Below are 16,045 nucleotides of genomic sequence, written 5' to 3'. Positions count from 1 at the left end.
GGAGGCCAAAATAATATTCCGTACCAGAGAAGAAAGTGACTCAAGCCTGGCTACTAACGGAAGTAGAGTAACCAAGCTGTCAGTTTGGGAGTGGCCAGATTTGGAGACGACAGCCCCTGGGGGTGAGAGATGAGATCCTGATGGAAGTCTAGAATCCAAGGGGGTCGGAGCAGGTGTGGCTGAAGGAAGGGGAACCAAACCTGACAAGGCCAGAACGGGGCAATGAGAATCATTCTGCTTCTCAACTGAGTAGCTTTCCTTAAGACCAAAGGTATCAAGGGGAAGGGTGGATAAGCGTACAGGAGACCCGTGGGCCAATCAAGAGTCAGAGCATCTCTCGGGGACTCCCCCTGCGGAGGAAAAAGGGCAAAGTAGCTGCTGCACTTCGCATTGGAGGGGGAGGCAAACAGATCGCAGCAAAACCGTCCCCAATGGTTGAAACTTTCCTCTGCCACTTCTGGGTTGAGAGACCATTCGTGAGGAAGCAGGATGCATCTGCTCAGCCTGTCTGCAATCACGTTGGAACTCCCCGGGATGTGTGTAGCAATCAGGAAACGGTTGGTAACTATAGCCCACTGCCAAATTCTCATGGCTTCGTGGCAAAGGGGGTAAAATCTGGTCCCTCCCTGCTTGTTGATGTACCAGACCACAGACATGTTGTCGGACTGGATAGCAATCAGTCCGAGAGGAAGAAGAGGGTGGAGAGCTTGTAACACCAGTAACACAGCCCTGAGCTCTAGAACGTTAATGTGTAAGTCGATTTCTAGAGGTGACCACATGCCTTGAACAGATCTTCCCTGAACATGGCCCCCCACCCTATCAGGGAAGCATCCATAGTCACCGTGGCGTTAGGCTCAAGAGGATGAAAGGGGTGACACCTCAGACTTTCGTCCATTCTCATCCACCAGAGGAGATCCTACTTGCAAAGGTTGGTGATGAGGATTAGTGCGTTCAAGGGATGATGATTGTGTATCCATTGAGTTTGAAGAAGCCACTGTAACAGGCACATATGAAGCCTGGCCAGTGGAACAATGGGAATGGCTGCCGCCATGGAAATCAGAGCCTGCAAAACTGCCCTTGCAGACACTTTCCTGTGGTCGAGTATCACTTGCACTTGTGTTCTCAGTCTTAAGAGCCTGTGATGAGGAACAGATTAGACCAAGCTGAGTGTTGAACATAGCCCCTATGAATTCCAATTGTTGTAAGGGCTGAAGGTTTGATTTTTCCCAATTGATAGCAATACCCAGAGACTCCGCCAGAGACAGAGCGTGGCGCAGGGCCTCAGTCAGGAGACGCTCGGTGGGGGTGGAGAGAAGCCAATTGTCCAGATAAGGAAACACCTGGAATCCGTGCAGTCTCAAGTGAGCTGTCACCACTGCTAGACATTTCGTGAACACTCTGGGGGCCGTCGAGAGACCGAAAGGCAGGGGCTCTGAATTGAAAATGATTGGCTCCCAGCCAGAAGCACAAAAGCCTCCTGGAGAATTTGTCCATTTTGATGTGGTAATACGCATCCCTGAGATCTAGAGAGCACATCCACATGCCTTCCCAAAGGCATGAAAGGATGGATTGAATAGTGACCATGCGGAACTTGGTCTGTATAAGTGACTCATTCAAACGACTGAGATCCAGAATGGGCCTCTAGTCCCCCGTCTTTTTTGGCGCCAAAAAGAGTCTGGAGTAGAACCCTAATCCACATTGATCTGGAGGGACCTTTTGGATGACTAGCTTTAGAAGAAGCTTCTTGATTTCGGAAGCTGCCTCCTCCCTTTGACTGGGTGGAACGTCGGGAAGGGAGAATTGAGGTCTTGGGAAGGATTTGAGGGGAATGTGATAGCATCTGGTGATAATTCTCTGCACCCATAGATCATCGGTAATGTAGGACCAGGCTGCTTGGTGCAGAGAGAAACGAGCCCCGACTGCTTCCAGAGGAAAGCAATCGGGCAACGCTTCAGGAGCACTGATAGGGCCTACCGGAGAAAGAATCTCTGGAGCCCTGATTCCGGTAACCCCCTCTGCCCCTAAAGGGCCGTCTTCCACCGTCGGACCCTCCTCTGCCTCTGGAGGAGTCCTCGCCATGTGTGTCATGAAAGAAACCTTGCGACTTCTTGTGCCACAACTTTCAACTCCTCTGATTCCTGGAGAAGGAACGCTAAGGTTTGGAGAAGTGCAGGTCCACTGCAGACAAGGTCTTTCCATCCTGCTCGCACCTGGCCAAAGTATCCTTGACCTTAGAACCAAAGAGCGTGGAGGACTCAATAGGGGCATTCAAAAAGGAAGACTTGAAGGAATCTGACAGGTCAGAAATGCGCATCCAGGCATGATGTCGGACAACCACGCCAGCACCTGCTGCTCTAGCTGCTCCTTCAGTTGCGTGGGAGAGCAACCTCATGGAGGAATTTGAAATCACTTCAAGGGTGGCAAGTTGGGAGGCCACTTTGTCAAGTGCTCCATCCGACACTTGACCTGTGAGGCTACCAGAGAGTTCGGAAATAAGGTCTCTCTGGAGTCTCGTAAAGTGTGCCAAGAAATTCAGCGAATGCATGACAAAGGTGGCTGCAGCAAAGACTCACTTCCCTAGCCTGTCCACCACCCAGCTCCCTGTTGGGAGGATGAACAGCAGGACTCTCTTCTGCCAAGTCCTTCTTTGTGGCCACAACCACCACAGCGTCTACTGGCAAGCCTTTTGACCAATGGGGTTGATCCTCCGGAGGAGAAAGTACTTTGTCTGATCTCCTGGGAATAGCTTCAACTGAATCCAGACTCTACCACACTCACTGCACGATGAATTTGACCAACTCATCTGCAGGAGGGGTCACCCAGGACGTAGTGGGCCATGAACGGAAAGCTTGTAAGAATACGAATTCCTCCGGGGAAGGGGTGGAAGTTTTCCAGTCACCCCGCTGACTCAAAATCTCCAAGATGTCCCCAAAAGAAACATAGTCAGGAGGTGATCTAGGGGAACCTTCCCCATCATCGTAATCCATATCCTCATTAAGGGATTTTCAGGTGAGTCCGTATGTTTTCTTTTGCACACCCTCTTCCGAGGGGGCTCTTTGGTGGGAATGTCCGAAGAAGCCTCGGAAAGGGGGGGTGCTTTGGATTAGTGGTCCCCTGCAAAGGGCTGGCAATGGCTGAGTACGGGGGGGAACCAAAGGTGGAGCTGACGGAGGAGGATTGCTAGCCGCCAGCGCCCTCTCCATAATCCGGAAGGCGGGCCCACCCGAAGAGGGATGGGAGCCCGGAACCGAAAAGGACTGAATCAGAACCAGGGTCACACCCCGCTCCAAATGGCCCACCTCCAAGACTGACGTTTGAGAAGGGTTCAGTGCGGAAATAACTCTCGGATCTGAGACGGGAACCGAGAAGGCTGTCGGTGCTGGGGCCAGAACCGAATATTCCACCCCTGAAGCAAGGCGTTGAATAAGGTGAGCTGTTGTCGGGACTGAAGCCCACCAGGACTTAGATGCTTCAGGCATCAAAGCTGTCGGTGCCGAAGGGGTCCCGTTGAAAGCAATGGGCATGGGGACTTTGGGACCAAAAGATCCCCATCAGGAGAATACAAAGGTATCGAAGGAGGAAAAATCCCAACACCCGGAGCAGAACAGGGTCTGAAGATTCCTCTTGCAGTCAATACCTGATCCACGAGACGAACAATGTCTATTTCGGACACGCTCCTGACAGACCTAATCGATATCCCGGAAGGGGATTCAGGCCGATCCAGAAAAGGACTGTAGGGTTGCCCGGCAAACAGGTCCACAGAAGACGAATATCTGGTCCATGGTAATAAACTCAATGGAGCCGAGGATTTTGATTTGAATTGCGTAAATGTTAAAGTCAGCACCGAGAGGGAACTCAGAGCCGAAGTCACAATCGGGGTAATAGTCAAAATCGGATCCGAGGTCGTCGGAGCCAAAGCCTGTAAAGGCAAGGTCGGTGCCAAAGTGTCCTGAACCAGACTGGTTGGAACCGAAGAAACCAGCTGTTCAGTAGGTGTCGGTGCCGAGCCCGGCACCGACAATTCAGACTTCCCAGAAACTGTGCTAGGTGCCGAAATCGGTGGCACCAAGACAGCGAGTCGATGCTCGAAGGAAGATCTACCAGTCTTAGATCGATGATTTTTGCCCCTATCATCAGCCAGTGAAGAAGGGTCTGAGCGAGGGCGCATCTTATCCTTGCCTGGAGGGGTTGAGACCTCTGCAGAAATAACCTCAGAGAAAGGAGAGGAAAGCAATCCTTTCAAAATCAACTTGTTGCGCCGTTCATTCAACGCCCATTGACTAAAACTCGCACAAATATCACATGGGTGAGTCACAGAAAGATGCGAGATGCCCAAACAATAAACACATTTAAAATGCAAGTCACTGTTATGTAATTTACCACTGCTCGACATGCAATGTTTAAAACTTGAAGTACCCTTTTTCTCAAACATACTAATACTCACTCAAACAGAGAAAGGAAGAAAAAGAGCCAGACTACCAGCAATGGTATGAAGAGATACCACAAGGGTGGTAAAAGTAAAGAAAAAGGCAAGAAAATACCAACAATGGTAAGAAAAGGAATACCTGTGGAAAGAGGTAGACAATAAGAAGACACTATAAGAAAACCTTTTGGAAGAAATACAAGTTTGAATAATTCAAAACTACTTAGCTGGAGAGCTCAGTGAAAACACTGCTATATGGCTGCGCGGCAAATGAGATCTGAGGTATGGGATGAAGGGCATTGTGGGTAGTAGCGTGGCTCGAGAGTTTGGTGTATGCTAGCTTGGCATTTGGCCGACTCGGTTCCAAGGATTCGGAACCGTACCCATCAGTGAGGAATGGAAGAAGATTAACAGCTTCAGATGATAGGCATTCTTTAGATCCAAGATAACTAGATGTCTGTGGAAGATATTTAGAAAAGTGTTTGCAGTGAGTTTCCATGTACCCTATTTTCTTGGTATGGCACATAACCTAGAATAATATCCCTGTCTATTTTGGTGAGGGGGACTGATTCTATGGTCCCCCGATGGAATAACCCCAATAAGTTTGGAAACAAAACAAGTGTTGCTGGTCAGGGGTTCTTAGAGAATTCCAAATGGAACTGGTAGGAGGTTCCAAGAAAGTTTGTAACCAATTTGAATGATGTTCAGAACCCAGGTGCCTGATGTAATACAACACTTAGAAAAGTCTTCCTGAAAGAATGATAGGTGGCTAGCTGAGGTGGAAGGAAGCCATTTTTTCTTAGAAAATCACCTTCGTTTTCATTGCGGCTGTTGGCTTTTAAGGAAAACTGGTCAAGCTTTAGATGGAGGACAGAGAAAAACGGTACTTACGTATTATCGCAACCACGCTTTCTCGCCAGCCCTTTGTTTGTATAACCGACTCTTTCCATGCTCCACAGTTACACGTTGCAGTCAGCAAATAATGACTACGACTACAGTTACAGGCTTCTTTCATGTCAAAAAATGCAATTTTTATTTCGTGCCCTCCTTCTGTCATCTTTTTATGGGGTAGAGTAATTCTAGTTTAAGTAATAAATGCCCTTGTTACACACCTGAAATGCAGCAAATATATAACTCAAGTGAAATCGCTTTCTGACTTGCAGTGCAAACCTTTTAGTTTATTTCAGAAGTGACTTACTTCATACTTTTGAGGTATTTCAGTTATATCTCTTATTCATGGGTCCTTCACAGTATGCAACTATTGCTTACTGACGTGCTACTCCAGATGACTTATGCACATATGTTAAAACACCCTCATCTCCAGGCATAGTATGAATGTGGGTTTCTTCAGTTTAAAGGGTACCCTGAGTTACAGTCTCAATGGATGTTGATTAGTAACAGCTGTTACACTTTTTTTAAACCGGAATTGCAGAAGGAAAAAAATTCAAGTTAAATAGGATTATTTTCAGACGTTTTCGACAAACACTTTCCTCAGTATAATTACAACCACCACCAATGGTCAAACACATTGATTATACTGATGGAGGCATTTGCCGAAACCGGTGTATGTTTATGTCGGACTACTTTTGCAATGTGGTTGCGATAAGATGTAAGTACCAGAAAAACTGTTTAAAATTTTGCATAATTTTCCCCTTTCTTGCAATTTCTGGAAAATTTCAGAAGAGGATGGTTCGAAAAGGTTATTTTCATCCAAAGATGCATCTAGAAGCTTGGCCTTTACATCATCTGGCAAGGACTGTAAGTGAAGCCAAGAATACCTCCTGAAAACACAATCAGTAGCTGTTGCCCTGGAAGAGGCATTGACAGCTTCATAGCCACACTTTATTGAATGTCTTGCTACATGTGTAGTAGAATTGAGTATATACCGTCATACAGATTTGACAGATATAGGAATATCAGAAATTACCTTATTCATGTTAGCAAAAATATACAATCAATAGTCATATGGATCTAGCAGTTTATGGCATGGAAAGAAAGAGTTGCACAGTTATATACTTTCTTACTGCACCTTTTCATAGCCCTAGTCTCTTTTTCATTGGCAGAGCATTTGTAGGCAGTAGGAACTTACTGGCTTTATCAGGTTCCACTAAAATAATACCAGGATTGCTGTACAAATATTTACCTGAATACAGCACATTATAAAACCTTTCATTTTTAGGTGCAGGTGGCTTTGACTCAGGTGTCAGGGATGCAGACAAGAATGTGCCTTATGAAGTATCGGACACAGGAGAAATTGCTGTTTAGCATGTTTAATAGGTCAAAATATATTTCTTTTGTATATCAAAAACCTGTTTGTCTTCCTGGTGGAAGTGTTGTATATAGTGTCACCAAAGGATAATTTTCCAAAGGAGAGTCAGGAGATAGAATATCTTTATCTTCTGACTCAAGTCCTGTACAGCACTGAATCTGGAAAGAATAAGCCAAGGATTCCACAAATGAATCTGAAAACTCCTCATCTTTTGAAGAATTATCCCTTTTCTTTTTCTAAAGGGTAGAATAAAGAGAAGAAAAGAACTGTGGAGGCTTCAGAAACTAGCCCTTAAGAAAAATCATGCCACTCCTATTATGGATCAGAGGGAGAAGGAATAACTGAAGGGGAGATATACTTTCTGTTCTGTTTTCTATTTTTGGAGTGTTAGTAGATAGAAATAGAAAAGGGGCAGACTGCTGGTGTATGTCTATAAGGGTAACAGTGACTTCCTTTTGAATGAGAATCTATGGTATGCCATCTAGTCCCTCAGAAATAACCAGACAGGTTTCCCCTTCAAGGCCTTATCACTCATCTGATTGGACAAGCACTATGTGCCAGAGAGCTGCATCTTGTCAAACCCTAGAGTGATCTAGACAGTGGGAGCAGATAGAAAAGTCAAACTATCTGCAGGCTTATCGTGTGCCTCAACAGAGATGTCCAACTCCAGCCAGACAGCAGGAACCTCTGATTGTTTAAGTTTCTTACATTTTGTACACACCTTTGTGGGATGTCCAAAAGTGAAGACTTGGAGGCCATCTTTCCTTGCATTAGGTCCTTAAGCGTTTAGTTTTCTGCAAGATGATTTCTAATTGCTTTAGAAATGAAAGATTTACAATCAGAACACTCTCTAAGATTATGCTATGAACCCAGACAGAATAAACATAGTATGACTATCCCTTATCTGTTGACCACAGTCATATTCCCATGTTAGCTCATATGAAATTGAACAATTTTAGTCAAAAATTAAGTGAAACAGGTAATACTTATCTGCCCACAACAAATGAAAACTGGCACAGGTCGAATGGCTGATAGACCGAGGTAAAAGATGTAGTCTCGCCACAGACTGGTGGCAAGAAAATTCTGAAGAACTTTGTGCTCATACATTCCTTATGTACCAGCATGTACTCTTGTGCACAAGTTGTAGGTTAGACATATAGCACAAGAGGAAGAAGCCCAAGATTTTAACTGGCTATGATATCCTTGGCAGGAAACTTCCTATTAGTAAGCAATATTGTAACAATGATCTTATGAAAGTCTGGAACAGAATATGTGGATGACTGAAGGTAGAAAAAATGTTTACTGTTACATGGTAATATAAATATCCTTGGTTTCTGTGGGAACAGAAGTGATAGATATATTTTGTGTGTGTGTGTGTGTGTGTGTGTGTGTGTGTGTGTGTGTGTGTGTGTGTGTGTGTGTGTGTGTGTGTGTATGTGTGTGTGTGTGTATGTGGTGATCTATCAAAAAGACACTGTATGGAAAGGCAACTGATTGAACACAACTTGATAATCATCCTATCGAAATTAAAAAAAAAGAAAGAAAGAAAAAAGAAAAAAATATTTTCCTGTAGCGACAAAGCTCCCTGCACCTCCCACACCTTTGTAATTATATATATCAACTCCAAGATTACACTACAGTGGAGAAAAGACAAATTCTCTGATCCCAAATGTACCGCATTCTTGCACAGGAACACTGCTGGTATGTCTGATCAGCAGATTCTTGATCAGCTGTGCTGGCATTTCTCTAGGTTCAATAAGCTGCCATTTGACAACTTGTTGGGCAATTATATATACATATATATATATATATATATATATATATATATATATAGGTGTATATAGGTATGTGTGCGTGTGTAAGTGTTTATGTGGAGTTGAAACCAGTGAAGCGTCAGAATTTTGCCTAGAGGACTGTAATAAGTACATGTTGCTGTGACATCTCATCTGTTTGATTAACATTTGTACTAACCTAAAACAGTTAGGGGCAGTATTTGTTTATGTCAAGGCTAGTTAGGTCGTTTATATTTTTCTTTAAATAGTTCTGTCTATATAGCTGAGTGTTATTTTTCTTTTTTGTGCAAATTATTTGTCTTTGAATATTTAATGTGCATCAAGCACTATCCTGACTTATCTATTGTTTACATTTTTACTTATTCACATTGAAGATATACTGGTTGGGTGTTTACTTATGCATCATCGTCATTATTATTATTATAAAATATTTGAAGACAAGGTACAATTTAGCACTATAGGTTGGCAAGCTGTGACATCCATCTCAAAGGTCAGATTGCTTGAGCATACTCTAAGTGAACTATCATCTTTATAATTTATATTTAGCTAAATCAAGAATGGCACATGTCTGGCGTTAGGTCTTGCTAGCCCAGTAATCTAGACTGGTGGCAAAATTACCTTATCATGAAGAAAGCTGTGGGGAACTGCATAATTCTATCTGCCTTCTATGGAAAGTGTGTGTGTGTGTGTGTGTGTGTGTGTGTGTGTGTGTGTGTGTGTGTGTGTGTGTGTGTGTGTGTGTGTGTTATCGATACTGGATTGTATCAAACTCCCCTTGCCTTGGGTGAGTAGATCCAGTCTGTGAGGAACCTTGGGGTAAATGTCCTTGGTCAATACCATAAGAAGGGAGAACCAATGTTGTCTTGGCTATAAGTGGGTCACAACAATGATTTCTTGGTACCTTTTTGAATCTTCAAACTTAACCTAGATATCAGTGGAAAGGGTGGAAATGCATAAAACCACTTTCCATTCCAGAGGAATGAAACTGCTTCTATTTTCCAGATTTGCTTGCAAAGAACCTTGGAATGAAACTTGTTTAGTTGTCTGTTTTGAAATGAGTGGAACACTTTGCCCCTTTGACTTAATGGCACTGGTTTTATGACTCCTTGGGAGTGTAAAGACTGAAAGAACTTGAGGAAAAAATTATGTTAGCTTTGGAGGGTGGGGAGGTATTTTCCTGAAAGGAGAATTTTTTTATCCAGTGCTATCTGTAACCATCCAACACCATTCTTAACACCTGGGAAAATGAAACACTCGTTTGCCAAAGGGAAACATTAAGGTTCAGTTTTTGAGACAGATGTGTAGAGATATTGACCAGGAGAGAGGAAAGAGGGTAAGGAATGGTGGCACAGTCATTCTGCAGTGTTGGTTTTTTCCTTTTTCTGAAAAGACACACTGTTTCTGTTGCAGTTGTGGTCTCCTGTTAATCTGTTTTTTGCATTTTGTTTGTAAGAAAAAAACTTATTGTGTTTATTTGGATTTTTGTGTAAGGAGGAGACCTACAAGATTTGTATGGGGTACATGCAAGATCTTGGAAACTCCCTGAATGAATTTCCCTCTTTTATTACACAGTTTGAGAACATGGGTAGCAGAAGAACCAAAGAAACCTTCTTAATTAAAACTGAATCCAAGATTTCAGACTTTATCTCATCATCAAACATTTGGTTACATACCCAAGCATATTTTCTCAACATTGTAGTAGTAGTAGTAGTATCTGGACAATTGTACACACTCTTCAAAACATGTTTGGATACCTGAGAAAAGGTAGAAACAGTTTGGTTCAAAGAAGAGCTTTATTCTGTAGGAAGAGTGGAAGCCAATTCCCTTAGAATGTCCATATGACAAATCATAAATTTCCACATATATGCCTAGTAATTCAGAATTCTGAAGGCAAAAATGGATAAAGAAAATATTCTCTTACTTATACAGTACAGTGTTTTTCTTTCTTTGTCACCAGGCAAGAGGTTCATATTGAGGACCAACTTATTGCCAGCATGAGATGCAGTTGAAATGACATCTGAGTTAGATCTAAGGTGTGAGAAAATAAATGTATTTGCCTAAAGTACCTTACACAGCTTATCTGTTTTTTGGGTACTGACAGAGTTCTATCACAATGAGTATAGGAGGTATTCAACACATCCTTCAGGGCTGGCGATATAGGAAGGATGGGAGAGGAATGAGGTACATTCGTCTATAAAAATACCTCCTCAGCTCTGGGGAACCTCTACTTGTTTCCATAAGAATACCTTATTCATCTAGTAATGGTTTGAATAAAAGAAAATTCCTCTACAGAAGGGTAAGAATTAAACTTGTCCTCTCAATCAGAGAACTGGGCTTGGGAATCTGCAGGAGAAAACTCATCAATGTCAAATCAGACTCATCAGACATTGTTTCCTTAGGAATAACTTTACAGGTGATGCCCATCTGTAAAGACTTCTGTGTACCAAGATGTATTGCTTGCAATTCTTGTTTAGCCAAGGGAAGTAACTCATCTTTTTAACAATAATAACTTCATCAGAAGAACAATGTTCCCCCTCCAGAGAAGTAACATCAGAAGAAAACCTACTTGAAGAAGTGAAGTCTGCCCAGTCTAATGGTCACTTTATCTGGTTATCCCAAGAAGAATCTCCCAGAGTGTCTCCCAGACCTAGAGAAGATGATTCTCCCATGCCCATATTGGACACTGGAACAGTCAAAGAGGACATGGCTGACATCCAGTTCATGCTGGCCAAAAGGACTACAACAGAGGAAGCCAAAGAGGTAAGTGAGCGGTCTGAGAAATAACGAATGACCACTGCAGGTTTACCCATTATTAGTTCAGTGATTGACTGAGTCTGTGACAATAGCCAGGACTCCTTGGTAGATGATTTTGTTCCTTCTAGACACTCCAGGAGAAGTCAGCCAGACCATCGTGATTAAATATGCTGTTACTGGGGAAGAAGCACTAAAAGTAGTAAATGTAGTTAGAGCAAGTCATTTGGAAGGTAAGTTGTCAATGAACGTTCACAAGCAGCACATTTACACTCAACAACACTTTCCCCAGTCCCTTAACTTATAAAAAAGTCAAAAATAGAACAGAATTCCACTATAACTACCGTTCAAACATTTGCACACACACTGACAGAAATCAATTAGAGGGGTAGGTTGTTACAAAGTGAGCATAATAATTATATTGACACAAAATTCTCCCCGTTCCTGTGTAAACTTTCCTGACTCATAAAATTCAAAGTTTAGATAAGCAGTACATAATTTTTCACAAAATCAGCCCCAAATACATTACTATACACTGCAAGCTAAAAACTCATGATGTGAAAAAACAGCAGGTTTCTTAAAGGGGAAATACTGCTTTTTGTCAAAAAAATAGATCAAATCTTGTTTTTCTTAAAAGAGCAATAATCTTTTAAGGGAAAGGTTCCCAAACTGGCACGTTTCAGCCAAAAAGAAAGCTCTTCCTGCGAAGGCCTAAGAATACTTGCTTCTTCTTCTTGAGATGGCAAGAAAGTACTTAATAAAACTTCACTCTGATTGCTGATTTCCCCCTTGTGATTAGTCAATCTACAGTCAGAGTGATGAAGTGCAGGGAGCCAGAGCATTTTGAACTTGGCTAGTTGTTGTTTCCTATGCAGGAAACAATCCATATAGCCTAAGAGCTACTGCAGCTGTGGGAATAATGAACATCACATATTCACCTAGACAAAGTATGCTGACTTATGAACAATTTTGAGGATTTCCAGTTCAACTATAGTATGTCTTTGCAATGCAAAAGGAAATTGGATCATTTGAAAAAAAAGTATGCAGACATTAGTTGGACATATGGGCATAGTATATATGACATGGCACCCCAGCTCGGAACTGAACTACAGAAGCAAGCTCTTTGATGCTGTAATACTAACTGCCATGCCATTGTGTGGAATAAATAAATGGTGCAGAATATTTCTGACAAAGAAACTCAGATGTAAACTTAATTTATAGCACAGTACTTACAAATCTAGCTATAGAGGTCCACCTGTCTGCATAAGGAGGGAATATTTTTAAATGAGTATAGTGGGCTCACTGGCACTGTGGAGCAACCCAGGTGGCCCAGGTTTCATTAATGTGGTAAGACAGTGCTGATGCAGGCCATAGATGGACAGAAGTGAGTAGATGACAATAGCTTATCCACCGCCATTGGAAGAAGGTGGCAAGATTCTGGTGAACAAGTGTCACCTGGCAGACAGATGCTGGCTTATTTATAGATAACCAGAAGCAGGTCTTGGCCTGCCAAGCAGTTAATGCACACTGCAGGCACTTTTGGTGCATGGCAATAAGCACTTGAGGCCCAATAATGAGATCCTGCACACCTCTGTCCTGGCTGCTGTCAGATGGTGAGGAAATGTAAGGCATAGAAAAGAAAATCTCCAAGTGGATTCCTAAGATGAACCCATTCCACCATATTTGAGCTGACCTATAATGCCCTAATCCAAAGACTATTAGGTCTCTGTGCCAGATTATTTCCCCCCCCAAGAGGTGGCTCATGATATGGGGGGAATTAAGACAAATCATTTCAGACATATAGCAAAGAGGACTCCAGTAGGCAAGGTAGAGAGTCAGCATGAGAAAGAATAAATATAAATTAAATAATTAGAAAAGCACACCTTTATTTATTTTTTTACTGAGAAATACACCAGAACTGTTTTAGTGAAGAAATGTGTATTCTTATTTTTTTAGGCAACAGGGCTATCTGATCTTATTCAGTGGTCTGCTGCTAATCAGCTAAAAGTAATAGATTATTTAACAACATGAAATTAGATTTTTACATTAGTTTTGTCTTGAGACCTTGCCATAAGATAAGACACTTAGGGCAATGGCAGCACTTTTGACAGAGGTGAAATCAAAGCAGTTACAAATCAGCATTTTTCCTTCTTTTTGATGCAGAAGTTAGTGTTTGACAACACTGATAGATAATCAATAGTCATGCTGCTGACTAACTGCAATGAATAACATATACAGCTTATAAGACTGCAGGTGTTACCCAGAACTCAGAAGGTCTTGCTACTAAGAACTGTGCACAGTACCACCTGAAGTGAAGTAATGTGTTACTAGGCATGTGAGATCAACACAAAAATGAAACTGCATTAATCAACAAATAATGACAGTTCAGCAAGAAAAACAGATTTAACCAACTTCTTAAACTTAGTACACATGGTATGTGAAAACATGAATGTCAACACTAACCAAAAAGAAGTGAAGAGGATGAGCGGATAACATTAAGACTGCTGCAAAAACTCTCCATGAAATAAGATTCAGACTATACATGTTTTCAGATTTTTGTATTTATGAATTTTCTAGTGAAAGATACTTCTCCCTTACTTGCTAAAAACTCAGTCTAACTACCACTACCACAAAGAAAACACTTTGCTGCAAAAAATGATCAGATTTGATTTCCTTTCTAACCTTCTGAAAGTTCTTTTCACATTAAGTATATAAAGATATGCAAATATGAAAAGAGTATAAATGTGGTCTAGATAATTATGCACGTAGTGCTATTAATACTGATGATGTGTACCATCACACCAATTTTTTTACTTAAACAAAGCCAAGCTATCAAGGTATTGATAGTCATCTTGAATAACTAAACAAATGACTTGACTATGTGCAAAAGTACTGTTTAAACATGCCTGCCACAGAAAGTTATAAAATGCTTTTACATGCTCCTCCTAAGTGTACATCACATCATAAGTAAATGTGAATTTGACCCTTCTAAGATGACTTATAAAAGAAGGCAATTATGAGCATAACAATTAGAAAGATGTTTTTGATGGAGATGGCAGGTAGTTATTAGCAGTTAAGATAGTTTATGTGAATGAGTAGTCATGCCATAAAAACGTAATGGATCTCTGCAATAGGAGAGATCGACTTCTTTTTAATTACATAAATATATTTTTATTTAAACTTAACAGGTAGGTTTGGAAAGCCTTTTCATCACATTACAGTGATTTTTCAATTATAGTCCTTATTTATTAGGACGACAACAGAAGCTTTACCTGTTTTAACCAGTTCTTTAATAAGTCCCTCTTTCATACAGATATTGATGGTGAGGTCTCTCAGCTTCTGTTTTGCTTGTGCAAGCATTCGATCAGTATCTTTTAATTTCTCCAGGTTCAATGTCTGGCTTTGGCGAAGATTCTCAACCTCTAAAGCACAAGAAAAAGGAATAAGGTACAATCAGTTGGAGCTCCAAGTTAGGTTTTAATGCATGTGGATATGCATGCATCTACCTATAAAACAACTGGTGCAAAAAGGACTCTTTTCACACATGAGCCTAAGCCAATCGCAATAAAATGCAGTGATATAATACTATGCAAACAGTAGCAATATCACACTAACAAGTAATTAGGTAAATACTGCTAGTGGTGGATACCATTAATGACATGAATTAAAGAACTGAATAAGAGCCGAGGCATTTACATTCTACAGAAGAAAAAAATATTCGTTGTGTCTCATTTACTGCAGGCAACATGTTCTCATCTGAAGAAAGAAGTCAAAAATTATATTTGTGCAAGGCATTCAGTGTCAGTGGTAGATCTTCTAGGGAAGCATTCTTGGAGTATTATAACAAATGGGCTACTACTGACCAGTGTGAGTCATCATTCATAGGTTCATAGATTAGTACTAAGCTAATTTCTCTTGTGAGCCATTTTAAACCTAGCCAGTTACCCATGTGAGAATCGAACCCTGCACTTTGTGTCTGTAAGGTAAACATCTTAGCTATTATACCAACCTGTCACATTTTGCAAGCAGTCAGTGTCTTCCAGTCTGAGGGCAAATGCAGCCTCGGAGTGTTGTTTCTCTGTCATCAGCTGGTACATTATATACATAAATATGAAAAACTAGAGCTAACCACCTATTTAGGTTTGGGGACAGATCAATACAGTGTGGATCCCCACTAGTGCAGATCCAAATCAAACAAGCCAAAATTATGAGAGGATGATCCATAGTTCCTCCTAATTTGAACTCTTCAAAAAGAACAGGTTAATTATGTTTTGACACTAAAGCACTTCTTGGCACTGCTAATTGAGTTAACAATGTGAGAATCTGCTACTTACATACACATGTATACATGGGATGTTTTACATGTATGTTGTAATTGGAACTTGTGTCTTGATGACTTCTCTCTGGCTGTTACTTCATTAATACACTGGATCAACCCACTATGGAGCACACCCACAGAAAGTGACACTGGCTCATCTCTGGCCCCCCTCATGGGCCACTTAGTGGGGACCCTGTGTAATTACCAACCCCCATGAAAATGTGTAAGTAAGTACCAGATGTTTTACACTGTTAACTCACTTAACAGTGCTTATCCATCTAGCAGGAAGAACTGAAAATAAAATAACTGAAACCAAGATCAAAGTCTCCAGAGGATTTACTTCTTTTTACATGGCTGGAATCTGTGTTTGGGGCTTTTACTATTGTCATTGCTTATTGTTGTTTGTTTTTTCTCTTTATATTGATTTTATAGCTTGAATGGCAAAACATTATTAACCTGATTTTTTTGAAAAGAAATTAAAATTAGGAAGA

At 41.4% G+C, this 16,045-nt stretch overlaps 1 protein-coding gene across 1 annotated transcript in view; it reads right to left on the bottom strand.

The window, feature by feature from the left end:
* Positions 1-16,045, bottom strand: part of KIF27 (kinesin family member 27) — a 1,524,306-nt gene that overhangs the window by 872,269 nt on the left and 635,992 nt on the right. Inside the window, exon 9 of the mRNA XM_044083686.1 lies at positions 14,509-14,658. Coding sequence (XP_043939621.1) covers positions 14,509-14,658 — 150 coding nt within the window. The remainder of the gene's footprint in view (positions 1-14,508; positions 14,659-16,045) is intronic.

The sequence above is a fragment of the Protopterus annectens genome, chromosome 9.part0 (genome assembly GCF_019279795.1).
Source record: "Protopterus annectens isolate FY-2018-M chromosome 9.part0, PAN1.0, whole genome shotgun sequence".
Classification (NCBI taxonomy): Eukaryota; Metazoa; Chordata; order Ceratodontiformes; family Protopteridae; genus Protopterus; species Protopterus annectens.
The sequence above is the reverse complement of the archived record's forward strand: the minus strand, read 5'-3'. Positions and strand labels throughout refer to the sequence as shown.